General features: G+C 36.7%; 1 protein-coding gene and 1 long non-coding RNA gene across 3 annotated transcripts; both read right to left on the bottom strand.

Moving 5' to 3' along the window:
* Positions 1-4,735: 4,735 nt before the first annotated feature.
* Positions 4,736-8,077, bottom strand: LOC125141411. Of its 2 annotated transcripts, none has more exons than XR_007140782.1 (3): positions 7,855-8,077; positions 6,866-7,072; positions 4,736-5,867 (listed from the first exon to the last, which is right to left on the bottom strand). It is a non-coding gene; the product is annotated as an uncharacterized LOC125141411 (long non-coding RNA). The 2 variants fall into 2 exon arrangements; XR_007140783.1 differs by having other exon boundaries at positions 4,736-5,844.
* Positions 8,078-16,431: 8,354 nt separating this feature from the next.
* Positions 16,432-22,302, bottom strand: agr1 (anterior gradient 1). Its single transcript, XM_027164160.2, has 8 exons — positions 22,161-22,302; positions 21,212-21,323; positions 20,095-20,158; positions 19,919-19,971; positions 19,238-19,314; positions 18,755-18,818; positions 18,490-18,573; positions 16,432-17,106 (listed from the first exon to the last, which is right to left on the bottom strand). Exons 2-8 carry the CDS (start codon positions 21,312-21,314, stop codon positions 17,057-17,059), a joined length of 495 nt encoding a protein of 164 aa, XP_027019961.1. The 5' UTR covers positions 21,315-21,323; positions 22,161-22,302; the 3' UTR covers positions 16,432-17,056.
* Between the last annotated feature and the right edge of the window lie 383 nt (positions 22,303-22,685).

Genomic DNA, 22,685 nt, shown 5'->3' with positions numbered 1-22,685 from the left:
TTGCAGTTAACTGGTTTATCACTTGAGCTGCATTGCCACCTTACACCTTCCTGGCTTAGGCTCTGCCATGACCAGGACAAAGCACTTAATAAATGAACGAATTAATTTTGTTCAAATTGTTTTTAACATCCATGTTCTGGATGGTCTGGTATTGTCTGTCTACATAAAATTCCCTGAGTAATGAGAGCTAGGAGAGTGAGTAAAACTAACAGACTTGGCAACTTTTTTTTTTTTGCAATGAACATTATATAATGTCCTTCGATTTTTGTCCTTTATTTTGTAGCCCAGCGATGAAGATTATTTTAATTTAGATTTTTTTTCTTTTTATCTTTCATTTATAAGCCACTCATCACGGTTTCATGCCTTCCGTCTGTAGTGTACTGATTGTCAAACCTGTACTTCACACACTACTGTTCTCTCTCTCAACTACCCAAGATGTCAGTGGATGATGTCATGAATACAATTCCCCCATCCCAGCCAAGTCAGGATTTTTTCTTTTTCTTTCTTTCTTTTTTTTTTTTAATTGGTCTGGAACAGGAGCATATTTCAGTCCAGTCGTGACTCCATGCTCTGGTTCTGGTTCTGGTCAGCCCTGTTCTGAGCGTGTTGTGATTAGTTGACTGTACAGTGGGGTACGGTGGTGCTGTACACTGCCTCCTCCTGCGTGTCCTCTGTAAAATCCATACACGGGCCACCTGCATGAGCTCCTCCACTGAAGCTGCACCCAGCATGATGACTATAAAAGGACTTGTATGTAGAAAAAAACATAGATCTATATATATATAAAGGAGAAAAAAAATAAACAAGATATTAGTTTACCTTTGTATATGAGTGGAGTATTTTTTTCTTTCTTCTTTCTCCCGGTTTTTTAGTGAAACAACAGAAGGTTTCCTTTTTAGAAAAGGATAGAACCTCTTTAATAATGCTGAACCTTCTGGAGAATCCTTGAGATTTAGCATGTTTTCAGATAAAACTCACATTTCGCTCAGTAAATGCAACACACTGGCACTGGGGCTCCCAAGTGCCACAGTCCTTTGTGTCTGGAAATCAAAATTGCAGTGCTCTCTGGTGGGAAAGGTGTAATAACCGTCTCTACCCTGTCAATCAAAGCAACACTAGCCAATCACAGGCATCTGTGATCTCAGGTATGTGAAAGAGGACAGATAGTACCTCGTTCCTTGTGTGTTATGCTTCCCTGTGACGCAGCATGAGCAGCAGTTGACTCCTGAAACATGTGCTTGCTCCATTCACCATAGCTGGTCATGTGATATGGAGACGTAACCGGTGAGTGGGAATAGGCAAAATAATTGTAACTTCTCAAAAATTTGAAAACGTAACTAAAGTACAAGTAGACACCTGAACAATCACAACCATATGTTTGACAAAGTTGAAGCACACAATTGTATTGTAATGGTTTTGTATTCTGTAGCGTTACAAGTTCCTTTCACTGGAAATACAGCAATAAACACTTGTTCCTGCATGACGATGCCTCTGTGCACAATAAATAAAATAAGTTACAACAAAGAACTGTTACTTATTAGATGTTTACTGAATGAAGATGCTGAATGTTGGAAACAACTTTACTATCATGGAATAGATAGAGATTTTCCTAGCTTCAGAAACAAAGGACCAAGATCCAACTCCTACTATAAGCCTGACCTTCACCTCCCCAAACACATTTGTCCAGTCTGAAACACATTGACTTGTCTCTAACCCCCTGGACCACTTCCATGACCCTGCCCAGTTTGGGGGAGCTGTTTAGCAGTGAAGTTTACTTGGAAATAATTATCACTCTAATCAGGCATTTGAGGTGCACCGAATATTTGTTTTACATCAATGTTTGCATTGTATAAGCTTAACAGGTTTAATTCTCCACTTTACTCTCTAACATTTTGTCACATTATGATCTAAGAGGCTGAAGTTATTTCTGCAAACACTGTTAGGTATCATTAGTCTATTTCACATTATTTTGTGTGTTCTGTTTATTGATAGTAATTTTTGGTTAGTTACAGTTTAAACCGCAGCTATTCAAAAGCTTGAGACTATCAATTTTAGTTTCACAGCCAATTTTAGTGTGAAAAGAGATTCGTCGAGTGAAGTGACAAAGATGAGTCTTGACTTTTACCTCAGGTGATGAGACTGAGATGAATGTGGATGTTAAGTAGAGTCTTTTAATGTAAAGAATCACTGTACAATGATCAGCCATAACATTAAAATGTCCTGCTGTCCACCTTGGAGAAGTGATAGCTCAGGGGTTAAGGTATTTCACTAGTAATCTGACTGATAATCAGCGTTCAATTCCCGGGTCTACCAAGCTATCGCTGGTTGGGGACTTGAGCAAGGCCCTTAACCATCAATTGCTCAGAAAAAAAGGAGAGAGATAAATATAAGTCACTCTGGAAAAGAGCATCTTCCACATGCCATAAATGAGGGACATGCTGCTAATGTCATGGTGCCAGATTACACAGCATACCGTCACAGGTCTTAAGGAGTCTGTGTATCGATCAGTCAGCAGCACAAGGGCAACCTACACTATGTTAGGCAGGTGGATTTTATTGTCAGAGCTTATCTACCTACATATCTACCCAGACACACCTACCTACACATGAACACACGTGCATCAGTTGGAGAGCAAGTAAGAAGTTCAGCATTTGAGCCACTCTGAAGGTCCGAAACGTTTTCTTCTTATCAAGAGGTTGGTCACAAGTCCAAGTTTTGTTTGATGAGCATTACTTCATGATTTCTAAACTACAAGTCCCTCTAAATCTCATGCTAAGTGTAATGAACGAGGAATGAGGCATACAGCTAGCATCAATAATAAATGAATGCTCTCCTGTACACAAAGGCTTCAGAGGCACTTGGAGACACAGGCGTGTGGGATATGCTGATTATAACCGAGATCTGAGGCATGACCTCATGCTGGAGCACGCTGGGAAGCTCGTCTCCCTGGCACTCAGGAGGACTGTTTGCATTGGAGATCCAAAATTTAACAGGCTTCAGCACCATTAAAGAGGGAATTATTCACTTCATTATCCTGCACTGGCAGGGGGCTGCATCTGATAGAATAGATTTTACACACAAATGGTGGAGAAGATATTTTTTTGCTCTCCCCTGTTACTTTACTTTATCCATCTCCTATGTGAATTGTGCAAGGAATAATTTTAATGTTAATTCTTATTAATTGGATCCCAAGCGACAGAATTTCCTTTTTTTTTCTTTTCTTTTTTTTTTTTCTTTTTTAAAGATTAGGTGCTTTGGTCACTTTGGATGTCTACTAATCAGTTACGGCAAATAAAACTAAAATGTTTTTAGTCTCCCAAACAATCTAGACAGGATGGGACCATGATTATCTACTTCCATAAAAAAACAAATTTTATATACAACATACATTACACACACACACAAACTTTCTTCTACAGATTTTAAAAGAAAGCTCACAGACTTTTAACCCACAGCCAATCTGTGGACTGTGAGCTTGCCTAGTATGTTGCTTTTGTTAAATATGTGTTAATTAATAATATTGTCGATGAATCACCATTTACGTCATTTTGGTAAAACCACAAATTGTCTTGTTAAAATGTTATGCTAATGAAATTGCAGATAAATCTAGCTCACAGCTGCTGACTGCAGGTAGTGAACTCCTGCTATGTCACTTTATTGACTCAGTGACCGTGTGTTAATGTTTTAACACAACTTACAAAAGTGCAGGGTGAAAATCAAGGCTTCATCATATCGTAAAAAAAAGTGTGTGGTCCCTTTTGACATTTTAGCCAGTTCATATGAAGAGTGGTGCTGATGAAGTTCAGTTTTCATACTGATTACAGATAAAGTGGTATTTTGTGATCATTCACCGTCATGTAACATGAATTATAATTCTGTGAGATAAAGGGAAATTTGGAGATGAATGTAATTCTCACTGTACAGTGGCTCTTATACAGGCTCTCTTTTTTTGACCCACTCTGTGTGAATATAAAGCCAGAACTTCTGATCTTGATTATTTACAGCTAAAAGCATGATTCAATCTCTCTTAATCTTACGTTCTGTTCAGCATGTGGGAAATAATTTTCTATAACAGAAACTCAGACTGTTGCCTGGAAATTCACAGGATTTTATTAATACATTCATTCTAATACATTATAATTTATACAGTAACAGTACCATATAGAAACAGCTTGGGCAGTGGGAGCTCACTGGTTGAGGTGTTGGACTACTGATGAGAAGGTTGTAAGGTCAAATCCCAGGTCCACCAACCTGCCACTGATATTCATTTGACAAGGCGCATAACCCTCAACTGCTCAAGGAAATGTAAGTCGCCCTGGATAAGGACGTCTGCCAAACGCTGTAAATGTAAATTCATCAGATTTAAAAATGTGCTGTTATTTAACATAGTCATTAATTGGTGATATGGTGGTTAAGACTGGAGACACTTATCTAACATTTATGGAAAGAGTCCCCAAGTGTCAGTGCTTTGTAACAGTGAATGGTAAAGCTTTTAGTTTTTAGTCTTGTGCCACAGGAACATTGTGAGGACTCACAAACAGAGGGTTCTCTGTAACCTGGCAGGCTGCATATTTTTCATTAAGAAAGAAAAAAGAGACACATGTAAGAGAAAGTTTGACGATAGTAAATGCAATAATGCAGTGTGTCACTCTTTATTAAATAGAAAGAAAATAGTAATTGTGTACAAATTGCTATTGAATAAATAAAATAACACAATTTCAGGATGCGCAGTTATTGAAAATAATATCAGCTTGGTAACGATAATTAAACTGAATGATTTGCATCAGATCTTAGCTCACCACACATCAGGTTTTTTCGTACTTAATTTATCATATGGCACATTCACCATATGAGACATATGATAACCATATGTAGCACCAGGTCCTGGAGAAACGTTGTCCCTTTCACTGTGTACTGCAACAGCTATATATGGTTAAAATGACAATAAAAGCTTCTTGCTTGACTTGACCATGAGGTGTTTTATTTATTTAGGAGAGAGAGAGCTGGTCTAGCTCACTGATTACATGACAGAAAGCTTTGGAATGAATTTAGAGATGGTGTTGGAGGTGGTAGTGGTGGTGGTGGTGGTAGTGGTAGTTAAAGGGGAAGGCACACTGACTTACACTGCGTGGCTTACAAACCCTCACTGCTAGTATTAACTACTGGCATTCTTGTCACCCACACATCCACCAGTGCCTTCAGGCCAAGTTGAAGATCATCAATCAAATGTTCTGCCTTTTTAATCCTAGACAATGCTCATGGCAGTAATGACGATATGTTTCCTCAACCCTTTGCAGCTGGCCCATTTTCCATGTTCTTACTGTACATCTTTTCTTCTATGACCACAGTAAACATCCCCATCTCCCAATAGTAAACTTGTGTAATAACATTTGCTTACACAGTGCTCTCATAACCAGGCAGCTGCTCACAGAAACCATGCATGAGTAATGTCAGGAATCAATCTCTTCCAGATCATTCAGTGTATTAATGTAGAATCAAGAATCTACCAAGCATTTTAGCCTCTTTTCCAAGAGCAAGTGAAGTGTGGAGCTGTGGAAGACCTCATAGGGTTTGCTAGTTCAAAAGAAAGTGCCTATTTTGTTGCTGATGTTGCTAATGAAGTTAGCTGGTCATTAGTCTGCTCCTTGCTGTAATCTCCAGAGCAGTGGCACAGTGCTTCCCCTCACCGAGCTGACTAATGGAGCTGGAGCAAAGGATTCATGCACCTTGCTTCTGAGCAGATGGTACAGGAGAAGGATGCTTCTGTTAGCTCCAGCCACACACACTGTTCTTTCTCCCTTACGTCTAAGTCCACGATAGCAGTGCTTCTGCTGGTGTGCTTCACTGAAGAGCCTTAAATGAATTAACTGCAAAAAGAGCTTCATGTTGCTAGGTCAGCTAATGCATTTAATCAGATATTTTGTTTTATATTTTCATTTAATTGTTTATTTGACTTCAGTAACAGTTTCTTCTGCTCATAGTCCTAGTACGGATCCAGATCATACCCCTGAAACATTGGGTGTGAGGTGTTAATACTGAGCAGAATTAAGTTAATATATGAGAATATAAGTGTTTTATATATATGAAATATTATATATGAAAATATATTAATATATTAATAATAATATATTAATATATGAAAATATAAGTGTTATATTTTAGATTCGGAAATTCTCTTGATCCAGTTAATACAAGTACATCCTAGTACTCTATTCAGTTTCCCAGACCCAAATGTGACATTTACACAAACATTTGTATCCTGTTGGTTTCTGAGAGAAAAGTTACTAAGGGTAAGTTTTTAAATCTGTACATCATAAACAATTACACTAATGACCCATTAATAACCGATTGCACATCGGTCCATCAGGGCACCAGGCATGCACATTCACATGCATCGCACTTGAACTGTAACCAACTATACATACTACTGTAACTGACATGGTGGCATAGAAGGTTGGTTCTGGTTTTGATCCTGAGCTCTGGTGGTTGTCTGTCTAGAGTTCATACTTACATATAGCTTGTTGTTCTGGCTAACAGCCAAATCAGTAATAGTACTGATTGATTGACTATGATGTACTGATTTGGAAACTGACCCCTAGTTTTCCTCTCAGAAACCATGGGGATGCAAACTTTTGCACTTAATGGTATACATGGAAGTCTATTTTAGTTTTGAAATGAGTTCAATGTGAGAATAGATTGTATAAACATCCTATTTGGGTCTGCAAAGCTAAATAGAGAACTAGGACATACCTGTATTAACTGGATCAAGAGAATTTCAGAATCTAAAAAATATATACCAATTATATATTAATGTATTTCTTGCTCTGACTTTTCTCCTCGAAATAGTGAAGGACTTTGCCCTCACCTTCCCTCAGGACAGAATGGTTGAGTGGAGCTTTTGAGTCTCAGAGCTGGGGATTTTCAGTCCCTTCCATCATCCATCATGGTCGGCTCCTGGGCCATGCTGAATCAGGAACGCTAAATATCACTGCCTTTGGGGGACTCGCTTTCTCATGAACACAGCCTGGAAGGGGAGACAGATCTCCGGCCACCTCCAAAGCTCCCTAAAGGACTAAACACCAAACGTATGTTATGGCTATGAGCTACTGGATCCCGTTTGTGTCAGCAGATGAGTCTGAAGAAGCCCAGTGGGTCAGAGAGAAAACTCAGTTTGATGTTTCATTCCTTGCTTACACTGAATTCATGCTGCCTCAAGGCTGTGTATTCTTTAAAGAAAAGCACAGAACCAAAAAAACCCCAAAAGATACATTCCGTCTTCAAATCCATAGACAACAGTGACTTGGATAACTGTTAACAGACACAGTTTCCACATGATGGTTTTGTTGTTTGTGCCTTCAAATGTATAGTAATAGAAAAATAATTAAATAAATATTAACACATCAAGGGCAGGTGAAAAAAACTATGAGTAGGTCCAAAAGTTATATGTATTCAGAGATGGTTAGAGCAGCTGCTTAGGAATATTCTGGGTACAGCATGCAAATTAGGTTATTCCTCCAAGGTTGCCATATTTTTCTTGAGTAGAAGCATCTAAACTGCTGCCTTTAAACACTAGCACTTGCATTTAAACCACCAAAAATTCAAGCTGATGAAGCAAACAGCTTTTTAATGTATTATTCTGTAACATAAAATCAAGAGGCAAGCATTCAAAACTAACAGAAAGATCTAACAGAAGCTTGGTATATCACCAATATGCTGCTGTACAAGCAGTGCTGCTGATTAAAAATATGTTTTTTTACTGTCAGCTTATAACATCACACTTGATCCAGCACATCCATTACATTATCTGCAATTATTTTGATTTGTCAAGTGTATAAAATAATGTTATAATCTTACCTGCAAAGGGGAGGTGAGGGTGCAGGTTTTCAGTCCAGTCAGGCATTCGTCACTCCTCGTTCTACCTGGTTAGGTCTATCAGTTAATATTTAATAGATCATGTTGATTCCATGTTGTTGGAATGAAACCCTGCACCCACACCACTTCTTTCCAGATGAGACTGGACACGGCTTATTTGGATTGAAGAAGGAGAAGCCATTATTTGTCACTCATACGGTACAGAACAGTGAATTTCTCAGCACAGAAGGCAACCTATCCTCATTTGGTTGACACCAGAACAATAAATAACGTAACTGTAAATAATGTCCTTTCTACACCGGTTAATTTTGAGTAGAATTGTGCAACCAGGAGCTCCTGAGGAACTACTAGTTCAGGGTAATTTCTGAGTTCATTACAGACTTAACACTTATTCCATCCTGCCGAACTCTTCAAATGTTCACTGATGAAGACCTGAGCATAAAGCTTACCGACACAAAGGCAGCTGAAAGATGATACCAAGTGCTAGTGTCTGATAGTCTGATAGTCTCCAAGTGGTTCTATCCACAGCAATCCCATGGGTCACATGCTATCCATGCCGAACTATCCCCAGCACAGTGCACCACCAAGTACTTGCTTAAATAAGCTATATCACATAACGGATGTTTACATATAGTGAACAATATAGTGAATGAATTTAAACAAACGATGGGTTGGCACTCCGTCCAGGGTGTATCCTGCCTCGATGCCCGATGACGCCTGAGATAGGCACAGGCTCCCCGTGACCCGAGAAGTTCGGATAAGCGGTAGAAAATGAATGAATGAATAAATGAATGAATGAATAAATTTAAACAAATGTACCAGATCATAATTTCCCCTCGATTCTTAATTCTTACTGTTGTTACCTGGATGATCAATGACTGTTTATGTTTAGAGACAGATCTTCATGAGTCATTGGTTTGGCCAGAGCTGTTAAACTCCATGCAGTTCTTGAGAAAAATCCTTCAGGTTCTGCATGTTCTTTGCTTCTCCAGCATCTTCTACATATTTGACCCCTTTGAACAGAGGTTTTATGATATTAAGGTCCATCTTTTCACACCGAGGACAGATGAAGGACTTAAATAAAACTATTACAAAAGGTTCAAGAAGGCAATGCAATAGTCATTTTAAACAGAATGATCAGTGTGTATTATTATTGTAAATTTATGAACTCGACTCTAAACTTTCAGCATGGTGGTGGAGAAGGTACAGTTGCTGCCTCAACGCTCCAGAGTCCTCGGTTCTCTCCTCAGTCCGTGTAGTGTTTAGACATTTTCATTAAAGAGTTCCTCTGGGTTCTCAAGTAGTTTTATCCAACTGCTCCATCTGTAATGTGTATTTTTTTTTAAATCTCTGTGTTACACAGTGGTTTGGTGGTTCAATTGTTTAAGGCTCTGGTTTGTTGATCCAAGGATTGGGGTTCCAGCAATGCCAAACTGGGACCTTGAGCAAAGCCTTTAACCCTCTCTGCCCCAGGAGTGCTGTATCATCACTGACCGTGCACTTTGACCCCAACTTTCAAAGTTGGGATATATACGAAGAAGGAAATTTCACTATGCTGTACTGTACATGTGACAAAATATAGGCTTCTTCTTCTAACTGACTGATATATTAACCATCATCTGATTAAATCCTGTTGATGCACAAAATAGAAATGTTGAATGAATGCAGTTGGACAATCAATACTGTCACCCAACCCTGAAACCAGCACAAAAATGGAATATCTTTCCTCCATCCAGAGGTGCACAGTAAAACAAAAAGAGTTTGGCTGTACTGAAGCATGATTAGAATATTTCTGCAATTCTGAGGATATTACATTGCTCTGCATGCTGATGTTGCAGTATTGTTTATTGTTGCTTTGTTAAAGCATTACAAATGCATATAGAGTCTAATATATTACATTATCCTGTCCAGAGATTCTCAAACTTACTCTTAAATTTAATTTAAAGTTGTTTTTTTTATTATTATTTTTATTTTTACTAGAAGAAACGTTCACGCCTGTAACTTGGACACAGTGTATTAGGTGATAAGATACTGTATGAGTGTGCATCTTTTACTTTTCACTGTTTTTCTTCATCATGATTATTTTTTGCTGCAGTGCTCATCTCTTTTCTCATCATTCATTCTGATATTGTTTTTCTTCAATATCTTCTTCTTTACTAACCCTCGCTGTCTAGCGATAGCTATCCAGTCCATCTAAAAAGTCATCGTATTCTATCTAGGGAACCCAAATCACACTCCCATTCAAAATTTCACTTGAACTCACCTGTCCAGCGCAGGGATAAAATGAAGTGGCGAGTGGGGCATCAGCAGCCCTAAAAGAAATCATAAATCATGAAAGTCCATGTCCTGGGGACAATGGGATCTGCGCTCATTCAAGGCTCTGATTTCCATTTCAATTTTCTGCTCAGTGGAGTTGATGTATGTGGCGAATGGCACGGCGAACCCACTGCGCGGCCCTGTCCCTCTCCACACTATTTATTAATGCGGAATCCCGGTGACCTTGGCTCTGCGACTGGTTTTAATGCCACACCTGCTGGCAGACCCTACAAAGCGAGAATCACAAAACCAAGCGACCCAGAAATCCAAGCACACATCATCTATCTCAGAGAGTCAGCTTCTGCATTCGGTAAAATAAATATGCTTTTTGCAAGAATAATCGTCTTTATTTCATTAAGGTGTTACTGAATACAAGATATAATATAAGAAGTAACTATGAAATAAAAAATATTAAAATAAGATTTCCTTTCCTTCAACAATAAATCATTCACTGCCCTTACAAGCCTGCGATGTGGCCCAGCAAATGAAACAGCATGTCTTATATAGTTAATCATTTAAAAAGTACTATATGATTAATTAATAACATTATTATAAAGAAAGCGGCGTAAAATTGGAAATCTGTTCTCAGTTTCACAGAATAAAAATTGTTATTTTTTATTGCTTCATTTTAGGTGGAATAAAAACCAGCACTCTGCAAAGGTTTTGTATTTGCACAGTTCCATTTTCAAGGCCAGAGATAAATCCACACATTTTCAATAAGACCTTTTCAGCAAATTAAACTAATATATGTTTTCTTATTATGTTGGTTTTGTAGAAGCCAACATTCTGTTTTCCTATTTAAGCTTAGACAAAAAATTATAAATAGTAACTCCTGCTAGGGCTTTCGAGCCACATGCACCAAATTTGGATATGTTGTAGAACCTGATTTGAAGTTTGCTCGCTTTTCTAAGCGATCCGAGTACCGGTACTTCTGGTACCGGGTCTCAAAGTGGCCTTTTTTCCCATAGACTCCCATTATAAACTTTGGAGGTTTATAACTTGGCAAGCTTTCGAACTCTCTACACCAAACTCGGCCTGCTCCTTTAGGGTGATACTCTGAACAAAGTTTTAAATTGGTGTACCGACTGGCCTTCCGGTTGTCCCACAGCCCCAAAATATGCAAAATCAAAAAACTTTTTACAACATGGACTTGTGACATATCAAAACACTCAGAACAATGAGGAGAACTTCCTTACATGTATTCTCATGACGTCACATGCTCCTCTCCACTTACCTCCAAATGTTTTGGCACCATAGCTTTCTGTCTACTTGCTCCCAAAAGTAACACTGACCCTTATGTCCACTCGCCTCCAAAAAGCACCGGCCTTTGCGAATACTTGCATCGTCAAAGCCAACATCAAAGTTTGTTGCGACGAACTTTACAAATCTAGTTCAGTCTCTACATTAGTCAGAAGACTAGTCATTCTCAAGAGGGTCACGTGTGGCACCAACATTAAAAATTAAAAATGGAATGAACCATGTTTCTATTGATTAATAAACATAGCTTAAAGAGACATTAAAGATGAAATAATAGTCTTATCCAATAAAAACATATGAGGCCAAATTATTGACATTGATGATGTAATTCACTGACAGTCATGTTGAATCCAGACCCAATCTCAGTAACACTGGGCACAAGATGAGAGAATACACCCCAGATAGGACAACAGTCCATCAATGAACATCATCTAAACACATTTACACACAAGAACAGTTTAGTGTAGCCAATTTACTTGCATGTTTTTAGACAAGAGGTAACCCACATAGACATGGAGAGAACATGTACAGAAACTCCACAAACACAACGACCTGAGCTCAGAGTCAGTAGCAGGACCTTAAAAATCTGACTTTGACACTTAAAAGTGTAGAAATAAGCCTATGTATGGAAATACTGTACTTTACATATTTGCATTTATTTTATTTTGCAATTCAAAATTTGAATAAATATTTTTTTTAAAGTCTGAAACAATTCCACTCAAGAATTGTATAATCCAAGTGAGGAAGGCTCAAAGCCCCAGGTTTTATATTTTACTTAACACTTGTGGTTGTCACACGTTCAAACCAACTAATGCTCCTTTCTTCCACCGTCGGACAACATTAAAATATGAAACTTTATCTGAATGCGAGTCCACTTGCTTCAGTACAGCACTAATTGCACCACTTTTCTAATGTCCTGTATATGTTAATTGGTGCTGTTTTGCATGGCAGGCTTCTGCGACCAGCCACTGGCAGCCTGATTTGCTATAATTGCCTGATAGATAAGGCAGTATGGCAGGACAGAGGATGGAGAGGTGAGAGCTGTGGAAAAAAAAACCTGTCACAAAAATGAATAACATTTATCTTAGCGCTCAGCCTTTTCTGGGTGCCAAACATTTTTGATGGGGAATTCTTTAAAGATGACAGAATAATTAAAAACAGGGACCGTGTTGCTATTCACAAGAGAAAGAGAGAGTGGTAGTCGTGTGTGTGGAGGAGCAGGAGGAGGAGGAGGAGGAGGAAGAGGAGGAGGGTAATTTGCATTCTGACCTTCCTGTTTCAATGGCCTGTCTGCCCTTCTACTTCCAGGACATGAACCTCTGCGTGAGGAAGTCACACTGGTGCACTGGTGATGATGTGGTGAAAAGAGAAAAGGCTGCAGAGGGGAAAAGATTAATAACACATTACCAATTCAGCTCCTCTTTGCAAACAGTTTGTGCTAAGCGGACAGATATTTGAATATCTAAATTGTCTGAGCGAGGACTTGGAATAGACGCTAATGGGCCTGTGTCCTTGTCAAAGATCGCTCAGAGCTAGAAGAGAAAGTGTGACTCTTAAATGAGAGGCTGGCACAACAGTGCCTCGGGTTATTTTTCTATTTTATCTACAGGGGGGGAAATGACACTTGCGTCACACTTAGATACATTAGCTTGGCATTTTGACATTCAGACTAACTTTCTAAACAGTTCCTTTAAGTTGCAGCTAATGGAAGGGTTGCACAGGGATTCTGACAGTCAGTTTATTCCTTTTTTTAAAAAAAAACAAAAAAACAACCAAAAAAAAACCTCATGGCATGAAGTGAACGTTCACTGTGTCATGATTTGAATCTTGATTAAAATGCAGTCCTGTCAGCTTTGTGTGATGGTCCAGATTTTTATAAACTATGAGACATCTATCATCTAAACTGTCATTCAAATCTGGAATCTTCAGAGAAAAATAACAGGAAACATGAAGGGAACTGAATAGAAGTGCAGTGTGAACTTCAAAAATTGCTTTATGAAACCAGAACAAATGACTAATCTCAAATACACCGGAATACAATGTGATTTGCCCTTCAGGGGAAAAAATGCTCATGTTACCAGGATACAAAAATGTACCTGGCTTTGAGTTTGTGATTGAGTTCACTGCATGTGAGTATGTTTCTGTGTATGTGTGTATGTGTGTGTGTACACCTGTAACATATTGATCTTCAGGTGAATATGAAAATATGGCTTTTGCCATGGTTCTGTTTTTGATGTGAAGATGCTTGCTGGAGGCCATTTTCCTCAAAAGAAGTGTTTTAGTTGTTAAAAGGAGCACCGGCAGTCATTGCTCAAGAAATAGAGACGTGCCTCACTCCATCACACATTCCACTGAAAGCACCAATGGACATCTTTTATTCACACATTTCCTTTGACAATATAATTTTCTGCTTTGCCGTCTAGTTCAAATTGAATTTGAAATGAACATTGCCAAGCACATTCAGCTAGGGCCATTTCCTGATCAACATGATTTGTGTTTTTCACTACATGCAGCTGAGTTTGCTCCAGAGTCCAAATATACATCATACCATGCTATCTCTTCCCTGTGGAAAATCAGTAAAGCAAATGGCCATGTGTGCTTTCTTTATGTTTTCTATGTAAGTCTGTTTCTATGGAGAATTAATTTGTGTAGTTTATCTATATGCCAACATTATTTAGTCATTTTTTGAAATCTTTTTTGTTGTTGTTAAGAAAAGCATTTATATTTAATACAAATAATCAATTAATGTATTCCACCCATAGACAACCTTATATGTAACATAGAAAGAGAATATTATGATACCTTTTGAGTCTGGATCCTCTCAAAGTTTCTTCCTCATATCGTCTCAGGGTGTTTTTCCTTGCCATCGTCGACTCATGCTTGCTCATTAAGGATAGATGTTAGAGTTATATAGGAACTTAATTTTGAACTTTAACATTTTTATTCTGTTTCTAAGCTTCTGCAAATCGGCTTTCAGAAAATGTGAATTGTTAAATAAATTGAATTGAATTAACTAAACAAAAAAGTCAGAAGATCCATAAAAAATATTAAATATAGAAAACAAAAGAACCTAAATAAATACATTTAAACAAAACAAAAGGGAGGGGGTAAATAAGAAAGTAGACACAACAGAGAGTTGAATTACAATACCTATATATATACCACCAAAGTTATAGTTATCAGTATCTTAAAGACAATCATATTTAAAATTGTATATATATATATATATATATATATATATATATTTATATATATATATATATATATATATATATATATATATATATATATACAATTTTAAATATGATTGTCTTATATATGTCTGAAGGATTTCCAAAGAAGCAAGAACCAGCATCCGGTTATTAAAAATGTAAAAGCCAGATTTTCTAATTTCTTTGTGTTGTTCCAAGCTAAATCCATTAGCACCCCAAAAAATCTACAGCAGGAGAGACTTCATTACTAATGTTTTCTAAAAAAAATAAAGAAAGAAAGAAAGAAAGAAAAAATAAATAAAATAATTTTATATTGCAGGTAACACATGATGGCCTGGACTGTATGGACTAAAATGGTTTATCCACAGTTTTAAAAAAGCAGCATTACTGAGCCAAGAAAGAGAAAAAATAAAAAATGATGTTCCCGTGCTGCTGTGTTGCCCTAGAAAATTCCATAATAGCAACTGGGAGTCTTTCTTTCTTTCTTTCTTTCTTTCTTTCTTTCTTTCTTTCTTTCTTTCTTTCTTTCTTTCTTTCTTTCTTTCTTTCTTTGTGTGTGTGTGTGTGTGTGTGTGTGTGTGTGTGTGTGTGTGTGTGTGTGTGTGTGTGTGTGTGTGTGTGTGTGTGTGTGTGTGTGTGTGTGTGTGTAAGGTTCACTAAATGTGAAGTTATTTAATAAGATTAAGAAGTATATAATAGTAGTAGCATACCTACTATTCCATGTTAAAGCATTTCATACCAAAAGCACAAAAGGTCTAACAGCTTAAAGATTTAATTTATTCATTTTATCTACTGGTGTGACAGACAAATCATGCCACAGATCCTGAAAAGTTTATTGTGTGTCGACTGGAAGTCCATATCGTGTGGCTGGAAGTTAAAGATTCTCCATAATGTAAAAACATCTCTTTCATTTGATTGGACAATTACCTTACTTTACTTACTTACTTACTTACTTACTTACTTACTTACTTACTTACTTACTTACTTACAGTGATAAATATTTCTCATTTTCAAACCACTTTGTTGGAAGGATTTGCTAAAACTTTGCTTTTTCACTTTCTTTAGTCTTTAGACTCACACACCCTCATTAATGTTTACGCTTGGTGGCAAAAATGAATACTGCAATTCTGCTCGAGTCCAGAAAACATATTACTGTACCACTCAGTTATATTCCCAAAAATGAATCAAACTAAAATATTCAGTATTCATTACTTCATTAATGTTCTACCTCTCTAGTTGAAAAGAGCAAACAAAAAAAACTACCATTCTGTAATGTCTCCAGTGAACTGACAAAATTATGTCTCTGCTGGATTGGATTACAACTTCAGCATTTACATTTTCTATATATAGATGTATAACTGTATAGAACTGTTACTATTACTGCAATCACTTTGTCAGAATAATCAGAAGACTTATCAGAAGTCATCATGTCGTGATTGATAGAGGATATCATTGCATTCTTACATTTTTTTATGCTTGTAAAGTGATTTTGTTTTAGCTTTTAGGAAAAAAAATGCATCGATAACATGTCCTTTGTTAAGCATAGCCATAGTCATATCAAAACACAACAGAAAAGTGTTAATTTCACTGTTTTTTTTAACTGTATTTTCTATCTTTAGCTTGCCCGGTTTGTTCACACGACCATGACTCAATCCATTTTCTCTGACTTTTCTCAGAGCTCTGATCATCATTACAGCTCTTATCCACAACATATTAGTCACATTTCTCCAATAGGGTTTTTTCCATCCAGGTTGCCATTGATTTAAATGTTAAAACATTTTAAAGGTGATTAACTTTATAGTGCATTTTGTATTCTGATGGTTTTCTTAGTCTATAACATAGTAAACCTGTACCAGTGTATTCATTCACTTTTATATGTTGCTCTTGGCATCTGACAAGTGCCATAAATATAAATATAACAGTGTAGTGCCCTCTACAGGTCAGGGTGAAGTATTACACACTTAGTAATACATGGTGGGTTCATTTTAAACCAGACACTAAAAAAATCCATTCATATACATCAAATACTCTAAAAACTGACCAATGTGAGGTGATGACAAATATATGCTGGAATATATGGATGGAGATAGAAAGTGGCATTATTATTATATGGTTAGAAATCTTTTTTTTTTTTTTTTTTTTTTTTTTTTTTTTTTTTTTAGTATTTTTATTAGTCAGTATTTTTATTAGTCAGTATAATAACATTTCAGTAACTCTTATGAAACAGATCCAAGCTAGAATACAACTGGGAGCTGATACACATGAACATGTTCGATGGTGTTTTAGTGTATAGCTCAGTGTCCATGCCGTTCTCCATGTGACACATGAAAAGTCTGCTTTGATGACAAGCAGTTTCAGTATCAGATCTCTTTGTCCGTCTCTTCGTCTGCCTGATCTCACTACAACTCTGTGTGGTACGGCTTCTTGGCTTTTTCCATGTTCTTCTCCACTAGACACAAACACAAAGAAGAGGAAAGATTAATCAGAAGTCATTATGTCATGACAGATCATATAAAAATCAGTCATTTACAATAAGTCATCATTACATTCCTGCATGCTGTGGGAGTGTATATGCTTGGAAGAATAAATTACATCTGAAATTTTATCTGACACATGGATGAAGGCTTTAAGCTCCTCCCACTTGGTCCAATCACATCATGCCATACATCCAAGTCTGCATCTCAATCAGCTTCCTAGTTCAGCAAGTCAGGGCACTGATCAAGGAGTCAGACCTTGAACTGTCTGTATTGCAAAATTCTTCCGGTGCACTGGAACATTCGTTTCTTAAAATATCCCAAAATGCACCATAAAAATCAGGGAGCATGTTAAAAATGATAAAACTCTCAAATGACTTCATCTAAAATTTGTGTAGCTTGTTATCGTCGTCATATTTTGAAATCATTATTTACATCAAGGATTCTTACCTTTAACATTCAATGTACAGTTTGTCTGAGTGAAGTGAAATGAAGTGATGTGACATATGGCTAAGTACAGTGACCCATACTCAGAATTCGTTCTCTGCATTTAACCCATCCAGAGTGCACACACACAGCAGTGAACACACACACACCGTGAACACACACCCGGAGCAGTGGGCAGCCATTTATGCTGCGATGCCGGGGAGGAGTTGGGGGGTTCAGTGCCTTGCTCAAGGGCACCTCAGTCGTGACCGGCCGAGACTCGAACCCCCAACCTTAGGGTTACGAGTCAGACTAACAGAACTGAGGAGACTAACCATTAGGCCACGATCTGCCAACATTGAAGTGATTAATGATTAAAAAAATCATTAGCTAGTAATGGTGCAGGATGTGTAACAGAGCAAAATATCGGTCATGATAAATGCAACTGATGACGTTTTATAATGTGACCATGTAGTCATGCCTCTGGGTTTTAATTAACCCTTTCCAGGAATATACCTACGTTCCATTCCGTCTGATTTATCAGACATTTTCAATCAGTATAAAGAAATTAATTTGTCACTAGAAATTTGTTATAAGATTAGTCAGGAGACTGCTGGCTTTCTGGATTTAGAGTATCATGACAGTGTAGCCTTCTCCTGGGCAAACACTGGTACAAAGATAAAACCGAAAGCACAACTATAGCTTTTCTGAAAGCCACAATAGAATTATAACATTTAAATCTAGTAGCCTAGGTAAAAAAGAGAAATACTTCAATGATGAATACAGGCACTGAGTAAGCAGGCAGAAAGTCCATTTTGTAGCCTAAAACGACTTACCAGAAACTGGTATGTTTAAGAAGATCATGATAAAAGTAGAAAAAGATGATCATATAGGATCTAGCCAGGAATGTGGCAGCTTAATTGAAAACTCACAGAAATCCATGTCCTCAGGTTCATAGGCAAACTTGCGGTTGTTGTACTTCCCAGCGATGTCAGCACGCACGGTCATAGAGGGATCTGGGGGAATTAGTTAATAAACAGTTTTGTCTGAAATACTGACAGAAAAAATAAAGTATCAACATTTTGCTTGCTTTTTATATTGATACTGATTATTATATTGATACAAATCATTAAGTGAAATATTCAGGAATAATTATACATAGAAATATATATTAGAAATATTTCAAAAGAAGCTCACCAACAAAAAGAATTCTGGGGACATAATAGCCATCAGGAGCCATATTGGGATCTCTTGTTTCCTCCTGAAAGTAATTTTCAGGCTGGGTTAGTTAGTGAGTTAGTTATATAGAAAGAGTTTCCATGAATGTACACTCACTGAACACTTTATTATTAGAAACACATTTACATCTGTTCAGTCAGCCAATCAAGTCAAAGCAGTGTGGTGCATAAAGTCATGCAGATTTAAGTGAGCAGCTTTATGTAATGCTCACATCAACCATCAGAATGTGGAAATGTGATCTCAGTGATTTGGACTGTTTCGGATGGTGTGGTTTGAGTATTTCTGGAACTTCTGTTCTCCTTGGATTTTCACACACAACAGTCTGTAGAGTTTACTCAGAATGGTGCAATAAAGAAAGCTCCAGTTCTGATTAAGGTTCCTTAGAAATCAATGAATGTATAAGAGCTAAGTAAGCATGACAACAGACATGTAAAACCTTACCACTACATTCAGCATGATGAAATCTTCTTTAGCCATTTTTTGGATGGATTTGTTCTCAGCAAAAGCCTTTTTGAGAGCTTGGTGTAGGAATGAAAGAGATAAAAGCATGTAAACAACAATGTACTCTACACACACACATTATACTATACATTATACTGTACACTAGTATGATTTTAAAGGTCAGATGTTCTCATAAACAGATGGGTAAAATATAGAGGAAAATCTGTGCCTTTGTTATGCTACGAAGGCATTATGCTCGAAATAGTTCTGTCCTAACGTTGTTATCAGCCTCTTCCAGAATGAACCCTGTATACAGGGCACGATGGGTCGATGAAATTGAAAATGATGTAAATTAAATGCATATTCACGGTCACCAAATCTCAACCCACTTAAACACCAACGTGAGGTTGTGAAGTGGTGTTTTAAATGGCGCTTTCCACTGTCTTTAACATCAAATGAGAGAATTTTTTGGAAGAACGATTTTCCGGCTTTATAGAGTAATTCCACTTTTACCAGAAATTAGTGTCCCAGTTCTTTACTAATACTCTATAAGTCTATAAGTGTATTCCACTGATTAATACTGTATTCTCACTCATACATAATACATATTTAATATTCATGCATTATCACAATTGCATATGAACATTAAAATAATGAACAAATATATCAAAAGATACACACCTTTACTATATGGGCACTCGAGCAAGTGATGAATAACCATCAGTGGTTTGTCACTGTAGAGATATAATGGAAAGCACAGACACACAGGCAAACATTAGCAGCACTTTGTCATCTACAAATGTGAGTAAATCAGAGCTTAGTTTTATATTTAGCTATGTAAAAGTGTATTACTTTACCTCTCCTTCATCATGTTTAGACCCTCCTCATAGGTCTCCACCCAGGTGATGTCATCTCCCCAGCCTTAAACGAATAAACTGAATTACATCATCACATGCAAGTAATAAATCATATCTACATGAGATTAGGTGAAAACATGTAGTGGTAAATATATATATATATATATGTATATATATATGTATGTATATATATGTATATATATGTATGTAATCTGGGCACTCGATGAGCAGTGGAACTTTTGCCCTGGATGAAATGGAGATTATGTAGAAAGCATAATGCTGCAGTAAACAAAACAGAAAAAAAAAATTGTGTATTCTTTATTGGCTACAAGGTCTAAGAGGCTCATAAATGCAGATACTATGGCAAAAAATTGATCTACAACAACATCACATTTAGTGAATGAAATGCTCACTGATGATTTTATTATTTCGGTATTATATTATACACTACAGAGTCATTTTGCTTGCTGTGGTGATGAAGGAACATTGTTAAATTTCACCAACTGTCATATTATTGCTACAAATGACTGTACAAACATTTGCACTTATATAAAACATGATAAAAACATATTTCTTCCATTTAACCCCAATTGAAATGACAGATTTGGGCTACTGAACTCAAGTTGTCTAAAATGAAAACATAAAGTAAACCGATGTCTTGATTACGTGTTATCTTTAAGTTGAACCATGTTGAAATGTCTTACAATGTAGCATCTTTGTGGCCATCAAATACTTTAGTACATTTCAATATTGACCTATAGTCTCAATATATTCATCCATGGCCATGCTTTCTAAAAACAGTAACCCCAATTACGTCTTTGTAAAGTTTTCTTTATTGATTTCCTGCAGTGTGCATTTATGCGTTGTTTCAGGAACAAAGCCAGTGGTATTCATTAAAAGTGGTAACGTGAAGTGAAGCAAAACATCACAGCTACAAAGCGTTTTTATTTATACAGTAGCTATGAACAAACTACTAATGGCTAAACGTTGAAAGGTTACTGACATCACCATGCAGTCAGGGTCATTGTATGTCTAGCCTTTTGTAAGAAAATAATTTTTCCATTCACAATACATATTAAATTTTGCATTATATTCATGAGGTTATGTCTGATCTTACCTCTTGCGAGAATATTTTCTTTTTTTTCTGTTTTCTTTTTCTTCAGAAAGGCCACATCACAGGACAACAGCAGCAGAAAAACATACAAGGACCAGCTAGCCATGATCACTGTCTGAAGAGCAAAGTGACAGAATAACAATGCGCACCATTCACATACCGGTATGATTAGTATTGTGTATTATACTGTCTGTGGCCCATATTGTTCTCACACACAAGCATTGTAGCTGTTAGACAGGCTCTGTCAAGAGCTCCACAGAAATACAGTAAGGTATGGGTGAAGCAGCAGTTAGACATGAAAAACTGGTTTAAAGTCACGAACATGGATTAAAGAAATCATTTCGCCTTATTCTTGCTTTTTCATTTTATATAAGGTTTTGTGTTGGACGAAATACTATGAACAATGTGCATCATTGGCAGTTTCATGTCATGACCCGACACAGATTAGCGTAATTGTTGGCATAAATAAATAAATAAATAAATAAATAAATAAATAAATAAATAAATAATACCAGAATAACTGTGGTATACTATCCAAGATGCTTAAAAATAATGTACTAGCCAATTTCCTTATCAATGATAATACTATTGCATTAAAAATAAGCCAAATATTCAGTTTAGTTTAATTATTACTGTTTACTCCTCTTTGCGGCAGATTTTTTACTGTAAAAATATTTCATTGTATTATTTTTGAAGCCATTAGTCTTTTTCATTTTTTTTACACAAGAATTTTGGACAGTAAGATATATTTATAAAATCCAATTTGGTTTCCTCTTTTCTGGATTAGACTGAGATTTTTAATCAGAGCTAATCTTTATGTGCATTAGTTTCTTTGCAAGATTCTTGACTCGATTTAAAAAAAAAAAAAGAAAACAAATTTAATATTTTCTGAAATGAATATGTATTTCCCAAAGCACTGAAAGCAAAGACTACTGAAAACAGTACAACTTACTGAAGGTGAAACGTGTGATTCAGGTTAGATGTCCTTCTTCCCAGTCTGTCAGACACTACAAGGTTGGAGGTGGTTCTTATAGCTATAAACCCACCAAACAGGTCTGACACACAGCTATTCTTCTACTGCCAACTGAAGAAAATACAAGGCATTGCACTCATAGTTTGCCACAAATGTTTAAATGCCATGGACATTTTTGGTGACTGTTTTGGTAAAGTGGGCGCGTTGAGAAAGAGGGAGTAACCTGACACCACTCTCCACCCACAGCTTCCTACAACCATGTTTAACTACTTAAAACACAAATGTGTGACTGTTTTTGTGTTCTTGAAATGTGCAGTTGTGCTTTTTAATAATAATAATAATAATAATAATAATAATAATAATAATAATAATAATAATAATAATAATAATAATAATAATAATAATAATAATAAGGCCCAACAATTGATGTACTTCCTTAGACGGTTGAGGAAGTCTAACCTGCCACAGGAGCTGCTGAACCGTGACAAAACAGCTACAGACGTC

Source organism: Tachysurus fulvidraco, chromosome 6 (genome assembly GCF_022655615.1).
Source record: "Tachysurus fulvidraco isolate hzauxx_2018 chromosome 6, HZAU_PFXX_2.0, whole genome shotgun sequence".
Classification (NCBI taxonomy): domain Eukaryota; kingdom Metazoa; phylum Chordata; class Actinopteri; order Siluriformes; family Bagridae; genus Tachysurus; species Tachysurus fulvidraco.
The sequence above is the reverse complement of the archived record's forward strand: the minus strand, read 5'-3'. Positions and strand labels throughout refer to the sequence as shown.